At 31.9% G+C, this 12,281-nt stretch overlaps 1 protein-coding gene across 4 annotated transcripts in view; it reads left to right on the top strand.

Annotated features, from left to right (window-relative positions):
• The window catches only part of LOC149529520 (cytochrome C oxidase subunit), a 202,712-nt gene extending 196,156 nt beyond the window's left edge, over positions 1-6,556 (top strand). For 2 of the 4 annotated variants that reach the window (XR_016358473.1, XM_089808776.1), the window contains 3 exons: positions 2,995-3,064; positions 5,658-5,755; positions 5,959-6,556. Coding sequence is in view for 3 of the 4 variants with exons in the window: in XM_089808776.1 (XP_089664902.1) it covers positions 2,995-3,064; positions 5,658-5,755; positions 5,959-6,174 (384 nt within the window). In the remaining variant the exon portion in view is untranslated. The remainder of the gene's footprint in view (positions 1-2,994; positions 3,065-5,657; positions 5,756-5,958) is intronic. The other 2 variants (XM_089808777.1, XM_089808775.1) reach the window with 2 other exon arrangements.
• The last annotated feature ends 5,725 nt before the right edge of the window (positions 6,557-12,281 follow it).

The following is a 12,281-nucleotide window of genomic DNA, read 5'->3' as shown; positions in this document are numbered from 1 at the left end:
TTTGAAGCATTATTTTGAATAAGCTCCAGATAGGTACGATTGTACATAAAAAGTCCTAGGTCTTTGAGTCTTTTTTCTAAATTTTTTTGTGTCTTTGTTGTTTTAGTTGCATGACTCTATAGCCCAATGGAATTGAAGAAGGCACTTAGAGAATTGGATTCTATATCTCTTGTCATTTCCAAGGATGGCCAAGAGATTTTCCCTAGCAGAGTCGCCAAAAACTACTGAGAAATTATTTAGCCAACACATAGAAAAAAAATTGCACCATCAGTTGATATCTAAGTATATGGAACTCATGTGGGATCATATTGATCACTGTTCTTCAAGGGAAGAGTCTATAAATGTTGTTATTGGCTTGTAGCTAGGTAATGATATTTGGGATGATGGTTTGTTTACATGGACAACCAGTGTTTGGTCAAATTTGGGAGACTTGATGAAATACTACTTTTTCACCTCATATGATAGGTTTAACATTTTAGTGTGGGATCTGGGTATTGATTTGTTGGATGCATTGTCATGCATGCACCCTATTGAGTTGCTTCATGATTTGTGGTGTTTGGAAATTTATATTAGAGTGGAATAGTGGATTGTTTTGTAATTGCTATAGGAACAACAATCTCGAGAAGGGAGGGTTGTAATATCCCCTTATACTTAGCGTGTCAATAGAAAGTAATGTCAGCCTATTTTATTCCCATATGTGAAGGCAAAAAATAATCATGAGAATAAATTAATAATTACATATGTAGAAAAGCTAAAGTCACAACTCAATTGTATTTAAATATTCACAATGATTAATGATACGGCCATTTTGAGTGAGGACTTATTTCTACTAGGCAATACTTCAAGGTGAATATTAAATTAATGCTTAAGGCTAAACCAATGCTAGGGGCAAATTTATGAAGGTGGTAGATAAGCACAGGAGAATGAAATAGTATAAATCATGATAAATAAAAGGATGGATGGTATATGTTATGAGCGGCAAGTTAGAAATGATAATTTATATGACTTTCATAGAAGGGAAAAATCAAAAGTGAAAATACAATATTAAAGGAAAATCGATGCTTTTTTGGAGGCTTATATGGAATTTGATGGAAACAATTTTTTCATTCTTTGGGTCATCAGAATTTATCTCTGCATGTTTTTCTAAGGAAAGCCTCATGTAACACAACCCTAGGTAGAATCTCTTTTGGATGCAACCATAGAAGTCTGAAAAGAACTTTTACAGTGATCAAGGCCTTCAATTTACAGATGGTGACATAAGCTAGTGGCAAATTTCATAAGGAAGAGGCGCTGGGATATATAAGAAATCGTCTGAAGGAGACAAGTTCGTAAGATTACCAACCACAATCTGAACCAATACCAACCACGATCTGAAGCTTCACAGCAGCTCTTGGAATGAAATCAAAATACTCAAAATCCAATCGCAGCACATAATAAAGGAGTCACACCCAACAATAGGCAATGATACAAGCAGCCAATCCTTTTGCCATCCATTCTTACAATCCTATGATTTAAGGTTTGATAGCTTTATAATCTGGTATGCAACATCTCAAAAATATTAACCACATTTTCTCCTGCAACCTGGAATTCCCAAATTCGGTTTGTCCAAAAATCTGATCATTGTCACTTTCTCTCAAAAGTTTGTCACAGGGCCAAAAATTCACGAGGAAATCTTGTAGAGGGACTCAAGTGGATCTTTGGTGAATTCTAAAAACTTCCATTTTCAGCGTAGGAACCCAAACAGACTTTCACTAAATTTTGGGCGAAGTTGATCAACAAACACCTTTTCATTGACTTTTCCATTTCTAAAATGGTTTTTTGCAAAATTAGGTCTATTCGACCCTCCAACCCTAAAAGTGACTACTAAAAAGATCAAAAAGGTTGTTTCATGTCATTTGTGCATGAAATTATTCGTTGCTGTATATATATTTCAAAAAGACATTCTTGTGCAAACAAATCTAAAATGAATCTGAACCCAACCTACAAAAAAGTTTAGATGAATTTCAAATCCAAATCAAACCAACATCTTAGCAAAAATTCTTTGTATCTTCTAATTGTTGTGAAAAATAAATTAGAATTTCTATCAGGTCTGGCTTTATACTATATTTGAGCTCTTGCAAATAAGAAAGTTTCAATCATTTTGGCATAAGGTTCAAAGATTTATGCTTTGTGAATTTGGTTTTATTAGAGGTAAATTCATGAAATTCTTGTATTTCTTTTAAGAAATTGCTAGTTAAATTATTTCACCACCCACCACTCACCACTCAGTTCTACTAGTCTAAGAACTTAGAAAATGAAAACTGCCAAACTACACTATTGCATTAAAACTTGTTAGGATTGAGTTTTACATCTTACTTTTCTTTCACTAGCTAATACTTGCAGGAAAAAATATTTTTCTTTGTCATTTATTAATGTTGGATTAGATGTAGTATTTAACATTACCTATTGTATCAATAGAAATCTAATTCACCTAATGAGGAGCATATGACAATACTTTGTTCTCAATAGGAATTATTGTGTCAAAGAAATATAATGTTATGTTTCCCTTGACAACATGCTATTCTTCTCCCATTTATTTAATTAATTGATGGTTTTTTCTCATGAGAAGATAGGACCAACATGATGTATATCCCTCGGAAATTATTTGGCACCTAAACATTATATGGATGTTGAAGAAGACTAGGAATATCTTATTCTTGGTAGTTATGCTACAAACAATTTTAATAGAAAACATTTATGATGTGACATGGTATGATTAAATTTAATATTATATTCCTAGTTTTCCTAGGAGTTCTGTTACATCAGCCACATCATTTTTTATACATATTGGTCATAAATTGTTCCAAGCTATGTTAACCATACACTTGCTATTTAATATTCCAATAAAAAAATGAAATTCTGCATTTGATATCTTATACTCGCAATGATAGGAACGAATTAAAGATATATATGATTCTTTGGGTAATTTTATCCATGGTTACTAATCTCACACAGATCACATGCAGAGTGAACTACATGGTCTTGCGGCTTTGCAGTGGTCAATTTGTTTGGATTCTCTCAATAGGTGATATTCTCGTCTCAAACATTTGAGCATCCATGCTTGTTTTTTCAATTGCATGTAACTATCTTGTTTGTTTGAAGTCATTTGATCTAGCCATGCAAGTTATTACAATTTATTTAAATGGTCATGTAAAAAAGTGTATGCTTACACTTGCATGTAACAAATAAGGTGGTTAGGTGTAGGTCATTAAATAAACTTTTTTAAATTGTTACAGCTCATTAGTGAACTCGCTGTACTATCATTAATAGTTGTAACATTTATGCATTCAATGTATCATTAATTTCTAAATTGATATAATGTTTCTTTCTCCTTGAGGAGCAAGCCTTTTCCCCTCTTGTAAGTTCCTTGTTCATACTAATATTGTATTACTGCCATTGTTTTGATTTTTGGAGGAAGTTGGAAGGTCATTGTAGGTCATTTGTAAAGGTCATGATTGCAAGTCAAAGTCACATGGTTGTAGCTAGGGCATGACATGACGAGGAAATCAAACATCATAAACTGTGGAGGAAAAAAATCGTGACAAAAGGCATTAGGTCACAAAGATATGGCAAAACCCTAGTTGCAAGGTGAAGCAAAAAGTTTTTTTTTTTACTTCAAATTGTACAAGAAATTGAGGGTCTTTGTTTTAGATACAAACAAACAAAAATGTTCTAGTTTTTCTATCAAAATCCATTGCATTGTTTTCTTTTTATACATTATGTGTACAAAGGGTTCTTTTACACGAGGTGTGGGTAAAGGGCGCAATTCAAGTCCAAAAATTGGCATTTATTGCTAAAATTTTGGAGCATGTGAATTGAGTGTCAAAAGTTTTCTGTAGACACAAGTGTGCGTGTTTTTGTAATTGTGGCTAGGGAACAATTTTGTTGTAGTTGCAAAGAACATTTTTGGCTGTATTTGTTTTGCCTATAATGTTTTTTTTGGGGACATTTTTTCAAAAGGGAAGATTTTTTGGTTTTCAAAGTAAATTCGAGCTTGACGAAATTTGCATTAAGATATTAGGACAAATTCTTTTCTAGGTTAAATAAAGAGTTTTCCAAGTGTTTTTTAGAAATATTTATTTTAGGGGGTTAACTAAGTAAATGGCTACTATTCAAACCCTAGGATTGCCCAAGTCACATAAATTAATGGAAAAAAATATTGTATTTGGAGTTAAAGATAATGATGGTTGTTGACTATGAATTGTATGAAGAAATTGTCCTAGGGATAAACTTGTGTGGTGAACAATCAATGGATGAGGAAGATATGCTAGTTCTAATTGTCAATAGCTCGCTACTTTCTTGTGTGACTTTTTCTAATATGCAGCCCTGTTTGTGGTCTTCTTTTGTGTGTGTGCTATTATTGTGTTTTGAATTGTTTTGGCAATATAAATAATGACAACAATTGTGCAGATAAAAAGATAATATTGTAGCATTTTAACAAAATCAGAAAATGAACAATTCTCAAATAAAACTGCTGAAAATCCATGTAAAAATGGGCAGACAAGGAGAAGGAAAACCAAAACAATGGAGGTTGGAAATGCTCGAAGGTAGAACATGCCAGTTTGACAAGTGAACAATCATGCCTTCCACAAAGAAGAAATCTACTAAATCTTTTTTGTCAGTTTTGCCATCAGAGAATTGCAGCCCCATGACAAGAATCATATCGTCCGTCCAAGGAGAAAAGTAAATTGGCAACATGATTGGTCTAGTTGTATAAAAGTTCCTAAAAAGCACGAAACTTGTAACCTAACTCACACACGATAGTTATGGGTTGCGGAAACTTGAAAAGACCAAACATGCTATTTGTAATTGTGTTCACAATCTGGTTTCTAACCTTTGCTCGTGGGATTTATTTGAAATGGGTGCCTTTGAAAGATGCAAATATGGTTATGTAATTGCTAAAATCAAACTTGAAATTGTAATAATGAAGAAAATATAATGCCAATCGATTCTGTGATGTGTGAAAAGCAAATAAGATACTAATAATCAGTTGATAAAGGCAACATTTTAGTACTATCTTTTTTTGCGTTATAATTTCAGTCTATGAAGTGGAAAACCTTACCAGATACGTATAATTATGATACTCAAATATCAAATGAGTGTGACTGAAAGTTATTCTTTTTATTGTTAAAAATATATGAAGGAAAACTAGCGCGCTTAGATTAGTTTGTAGCAAATATTTGGCATAACTGAACATTGAGCTTTGAAAAGTACAGTTTCAAGGAGCTGTTTGGAAGGTCAGTCGTGCCCAGATATGGCTTATTTGAAGTTTGAACTATATACGAATACTTGGCCCTCATATCTGATCATACAGCACTTTTGCAACTGTCACATATGTCATAAACAATCAACAAGAAAAGCATGTAAAAACAATGATTCACTAAAATTGTTTTCGTTTCTTCACTACCTCTTGTCTTCTAAGAAGTCCATTGTTATCCTCATTAATAAAAGTGATTGAAATAAGAACTTAAACCAGAAACCAAACACTTTATTTGCATCTTGAGTATCTTAAATGTGCATACTGCATACATTGTACATATCAAGTTTTCTTAATCTACAAATGACAATAAATTTGTATATTTAAGTTACTGTAAATGAAAGCTATGGATCCATGTTAGGTAGATCTGGTGAGGCTCGTGTAATGTATGAGAAGCTGACTTCGCACCCAAATCTTCCCGTGAGAAAGAAAGCTAAGCAATTAATTTTTGGTTTCCAGGTATGAAACGGTTTCTGTTTTTTAATTTAAAGAATTTCTGTACTATCAATCATATTGTCAACCCATTTCGTTATTTTTTGCTCTATATTTACTGACAAAGAAATAATATAAGAAGATTAGGCATCAAAATCAAAGTGTTTCATCCAAATCCTTTGCGACCTAGATGCCTCACGAAATCTATTTTTTAATTGAAATGAGTGCAGGCCATGAAAATGATGAAGGTTTCAGGCTCTTACTCTTTGGATACGAGTGATTATCAAAAATATTTTGAAGCATTTACGCAGGGATACAACACTACTTATAAACCGATGGAAGAGGGGAAAATAGAAGACACAATGGGACAATTGTTGCCATACGTTCTCTTTCTGCTCTCTCCCATTGCTCTAGTGTTTACAGCTGCTGCATTCAAGGGCCTTTGAAAGCCATCTGACAGAGGACCTGAGCTGAGGGTTTAGTGTAGATATCTGTGGTGAAACTAAATAGATGGAGCTAATTTGAGGCAATATCAATGAATGACAGCAGTTACTTTTGTACATAGAACTCAAATAAGGTCAACCCTACATATTTTCTCGAAATCCAGAAACTTTTCACATATCAGGTAGATTTCAAGAATTGCTTTTGCAGACTTGCATTATAATTGATAGAAAGAACGTATATACAGTCGCCCTGATATGTACTAGATAAAAATTTCCATCGATCTAGCTTCTGTAATTTTAGTGGATGGCCCTAATTTCTGGACTAATAGTTCTGTCTTTCATTTAAACCGTTTCAGTGCTTCAAGCAACATTTTTTTTATTAGCATACTGAGCGTCCATGATTTCTTAATTGGTGATTAAAAGGTATACGTGTCAACAAATCACAAGCTGAATTTTTTAAACGAGGTGATTATTTATCTTTGTTAAAGTTTTGAAATGTAAAATTGTTTATAATATATCTCTATATAACTAACTAATTTTAAACATTGGTTTGACCATTAATCTAGTTTTTGAATTTCAACCTTGTGTGTCCTGATTTTAGGAGATTGTATAGGGTTTGGGATTTTTATTTATTTTTCTTAACTACGTTACACCTTAGTTAGATGTTTAGATATTTGTAATTTTTTTGGGAGGAAAATTATTTTTATTAATTATTTTCATTTTATTTTAATTCATGTCTTTTCTTATTAATTTAGCTTAATTAATTGTTATTTTCACTTTTAACTTTTTCTTTTTTGGTTTATATTATCTCTATTTTTTATTCATTTTTAAATTTAAGTTCTGATTTTTTTAATTGATTTAGGTTTATAGGTATTTTTTTATAAAAAAAAAAAAGAGTTTAGTTTTTCACTTTATTTTTTTAATTTTATTTTATCGTTAAAATGTTTTTGGTAATATTTTATTAATTTTAGAGTTCACATTATTTGTTACCCCGTTCGAAGTGTGCCCTGCAAGCACAAGGGGAAAGCATGAGAAAGAAAACCCCCACTCTGGTCTGAGATGTTAGCATCTTGACTACCTCATAATATATTTGCCTTTGTTTTTAAACAAAGGACTTCGAGAAGCCATACCTTCCCTTACATATTGTATCTCTTGCTTTTATCCATGCTTAATATTTGTGAAAATTACATTAGCTTGGAAATTCATCTCCTTTCTTTTATTGAAATGTTTTATGAGATGCACCTTTCAATTCCTCATTGTAGCTTTAATTTATCTCACTCGTCATACCTTTGTGAAAGTTGATATGAAGTTTGAGACTCCAAAAACTTTTGAACCCACAATTTACTTTTAGTTAAGATCCTTGTTAGTAGATATTTCCAAAACAAATGATATAAACTTTATGTTTTGCTTATCATCACAAGGTTAGTTTCTCTTCATTGTCCTCTGTTTATAATGAATTATTAAAAAAAGTGAAGTTATACCTATATGATTGTCTAAATTAGCCATTTACTAAAGACTCTTAGTCCTAAAGGCATCAAGATTGTTGATCTTGATTAGGGAGAAAACCAACATAAAAGTAATTCTAGATGTTGAAGGGCGACATATTCAAATAACAATTAGTTACATTCTATTATTGTTTTAATTTATTCAAATAAAAACTAGAAGAGGCAACGGATTCAAGTCTAAAAGGATTAGAAACTATACTGTCTAAGATAATAAGGAATTAAATATCAAATTACATTAGAGAAGTAAAATAGAAATAATAATGATAACATACTAGATATTATCATAGAATGCTTCTTGACAAAATAAGCCTAATTTCATATAAATTCATGAAGGGCCACACCATCCTTGCCAACTCACAACCAAAAACACAACAATATGGAGACAAAGAGAACATAAAATGCTTCGCAAAGCATGCTCTTATTATACTTGAAAATCTTTATAATATTCTCCAAATGAGAGAACTCCAAACTCTCTTTAAGAGAGCTTGAAAATCCTTACAATATTCTCCAAATGAGAGAACTCCAAACTCTTACAATATAAGAGAGCTTCCACACTAAGAGCTTATACTTGAAGAGCTTCCACTTGAAGAGATTACACTCGAAGAGCTTGATTACAAATTTTCATAAGCCTTGCTTAAATAGGCACTTCCCACCCAAGACATTACAAACACTATGGGATAAAAGGTAAATACAACTACCTTAAAACAAATATTAAATTCCCACCCAAATAAAACTAAACACTATCATGTGGCCCAATTAGAAAATTACATTTCTTTTTTGGATCACAACAAATATGAAATGCATGATTTAAGGAACTTTCCACAAACTTCTAGAATTCTACCTACACACCTCAATAAATGGAATCACAAACATTTTTCTTATTTTTCTATATACACCACCTATGCACTTTGAAAATAGAAATTCTCTTTTCTCCTTTTTTCCTATTTTTATTTTTTATTTATTTTTCTTTCTATTTTTGTCACTTTCTCTCTCCATTTTTTTTGTTTTTTTTTGTTTTTTAGATTTTGATCACACCCCCCTTTTTGTGATGCAAGATGCTCCTACATCAGAAATATTTACCCATACCTTTTGATCTACTTCAAATTTGAGGACTTTATTTATATGAAGTACTAGTGATTAACTGTTGATAAGATTCATCTAAGAGTTGATGAGGTTTTATGCTCTAGTTAGCTAGTTTATGTGTCTAATAGCCATTACAAGTAGCTTGTTGTGGTTTGATGCGTTAGTTTCCTCTTAATACTGAACAAAATATTAGCAAAGGTTGGATAAAAGCTTGTAACATTAAATTTAGTTAATGAAAATAATCAAGAAGGAAGATGTCTAAAAGCCTATACCAAAAGGTATTGCAGAATCCTAAGTGGGTGGCAAAGGTTAAGATGATAGAAAACCTTTTTATCTAAGATCAAAAGTATTACTATTTGAATTTATATGAAGTTTGCAACAATAAAAATAATGCTATCTAATGTTTTGTGCTTCTTAGAATGTATTGCTTCCACTTGAGTGAGGGTTTAAAGTATTGACTATCCTAATAGTTTCTTAAGAAGAGATGCTCACCATCAACCCCTTGATTAGCTAATCCATGTGTTTCTTTGTTCCCTTCTTAGTAAATGTGTTTAATTCGTGTTTCTTCAAGTTTTGATTACGTAAAAGAAAGTTTGAAGGGGACCCCAAACCCCAAACAAAAAGGAACTAAAGACAAAAATTGGTTTTACAGGGACTAGCAACCCAAAGTATCAAAGACAAATTGTTTCTTCAAGTTTGTCGAGTAACTTTAGTGCATATTTCAAATTTGAGTTAAGTATCCACTTAGGGGTACTTGTTTTCCTTAAAGCATTTAGTATTATTTGTGAATCTCCTTCAATAATAAGCTTGCTAATGCCCAATTTTGTGCTAAGATTTGAACCTTCAGTCGAAACCTCTAGTTTAGCTATGTTATTTGAAGTCTCCCCTATGGGCTTGGTACGTTTAATAATCCATGATCCTTTATCTAAATAAGTGATGCATCCTATCCTTGCTACTCCTTGATTGTCTCTTGAAGCTGCATCAAGATTTAGTTTTGCCCAGCCTACCGGAGGGGCTTCCCATATGCAATTAGTCCTTGCTTGTTTGTTTGTTTTGGTATATATCATTGGAGGGTTTATTAGTTTGAACCGATTTCTACACATGTTTGTGTCCCAATTTGTGAAGGACCCTTCTTTAAGCAAGTTCTTGAGATTATTGTTTTCATCTTCTATTACACCAGCTTTCACTTTACTCAGGAAGGAGGTGATATCCATTTTTTCATTAGTAAAGATTCTTTTGTTTCTTTCCTTCCATATTTCCCATAGGAGAATGGAAGGAGAAATTTTCCATAAGTTGTAAGCCTTAGAATATCCATGTTTGGGCTTGCTTTTTAAGAGATTCCATAGATTATTAGGAATGTTGTTTGCTAACTAAGTTGTTGGCATAACCACAACCAACATTTATTAGTAAAGGGACATTGAAAATAGGTGCTCAGTCGATTCATAATCATTTTACATAGTGAACATCTCGATGGCCCCTCGAAACCCATCTTATTTAATCTGTCTGCTCTGCAAATTCTCTTTTGCAAGGTTGCCCACAGAAAGATACATGCCTTGTGGAGGCACGTAGAGTCCCAACATAGATTGAGGGGAGTATCTACCTTTTCCCATGGGTGAGTTTAAAATCATTTCATATCCCCTTTTAACATTATATATCCCATTCTTTGAAGCACCCCAAATTAATTTGTCCCTCTCTTTATGGTTGACTTGTCTTTGTTTGAGAAATTGCCTTAGTCACATCTAATGATTTTCATTTTCATCCTTTATATTGTTCTTTGTTAATTATTTCTATATAATCATTCACTTTATGTCCCCATATGTTAGTTAGTGTAGCTTTGATATTAGCAGGAAGGTTGAAGCTATTCAAAGAAGGAAGCCCATCCCATGAATCTTCCTAAAATAACCTTGACCAATGTCCCATGTAAGATTATTTGATATCAAAAGCTGACATAGCTTCATAAAGTTCTAGGTTCTGATTCCTTTAGGTGGATTTCTAGTACGCAACAAAGTTAAAGAATTTGAACTATTTAGATATTTATGATATAGAATCTTTAGCCCATTTGATATCATGTTCTTGATACATTCAACATATGAGTTTAGTTCTCAGAGCTTCATTTTGCCAGCTCAATTTTTTTAATTCCAAACTCTCCATATTATTTAGGTCTAGATATTTTATCCCATTTGATCATCGCTTGTTTATTCTTTTCTCCTATTCCTTGACAGAAAAAGTACTAAAGTTGTTTTTGTCTAGATTTCTTTTAACTCATTTAGGGAGTGGTAAATTGACATCTAATATGTTGGGATTTTTTTTTTAACTTTAAATATTGATTTTTACTTTTTATAATTTATTTAGCCAATCGAATATTTGTGGGAAGAGAGTTGCTATTTTTTCCCTCTTATTAATTTTCCTTAATAGATTTCTTGGTGGAGATTTTTTTAAATAATTTTTTATTAAATATATGATAAATTAAATATAAATAAATAATATTTTTTAAATGTTCTTTTATTTAAATTAAAAATTACTAATAATTTAATTTATTCATATAAGAAAATATTTTTAAAATATAATTTTATTCTCAAGCACCTATTGGCTTATCGTTGCAAGCACAAAAGCATGCACTGCTAGTATGAAATTGTTTTTATTCAATGTGTTATGTTTTAATTGGAATTTGGATTTGTGATGAGAAATACATTATGATGTTATGGATAATATTTTGATTTCTTGGGCTTAGATATATATCATGATAACATGTGCTTAGTTGAAATAAAACGAAGGAAAAATTATTTCTGCAACAAGTAGAGGTACTTAGCTCATCCACAATAGTAGGCACACACACAATTATATTTGTTAATGCTTGATCAAAATAGTTCTGTAATTACTTATAATGCAATTTGAAATGGTTGTTTTTTCTTTTTTGGCTCAATAAACGACCATAGCCTTGATAAATAATATTAATTGAAATTTAAATGTACAAAGCATCCTTCGTTCTGACAGGCACTGGAAGGAAAGAATGGGGCAAGAAAACCTCCACTCTTGCCCAAGACCGAAGTCCTATATTATACATAGGTAAAAGGGGCATACCCCAGTTTGTTACATCTTTATCCGATACACAATTACATCAATGTGTCTTAGTCCTGAGTTATACACTGACAAAAGGCTTATTTCACATTAATAAATCTTTATCAGAGACACAATTACATCAAAATGCCTTTAGATGAATCTCTATGTTTCTTTGTGATAATAACTTCATAGACTTGATCAGAGAGCATCACAAGAAAACTAGCAAGAGTGTTAGGGGTTAGTGAAAATTTACATCTAATTAATCTAAGAAGGAATCTGGGGGGAGCTACTAATAAATAGCAGATATGAAGGCGAGAAACAAAGGGATCAAAATTATGTATAGTAATCATAATTCTAAATCGTATAATCCAAGCTGATAATGAGTTCCAAATTCATTGTTTAATGTGAGAAACCAAAATCCATGCAAAGAAACGTGAATTATAAGTCTAATTTAGGGAATAT

This window comes from Cupressus sempervirens, chromosome 11 (genome assembly GCF_028749045.1).
Source record: "Cupressus sempervirens isolate cs-2001-9-10 chromosome 11, ASM2874904v1, whole genome shotgun sequence".
NCBI classification, from domain to species: Eukaryota; Viridiplantae; Streptophyta; class Pinopsida; order Cupressales; family Cupressaceae; genus Cupressus; species Cupressus sempervirens.
Note: the sequence above shows the minus strand (reverse complement) of the source record. Positions and strands in the feature narration are given on the sequence as shown.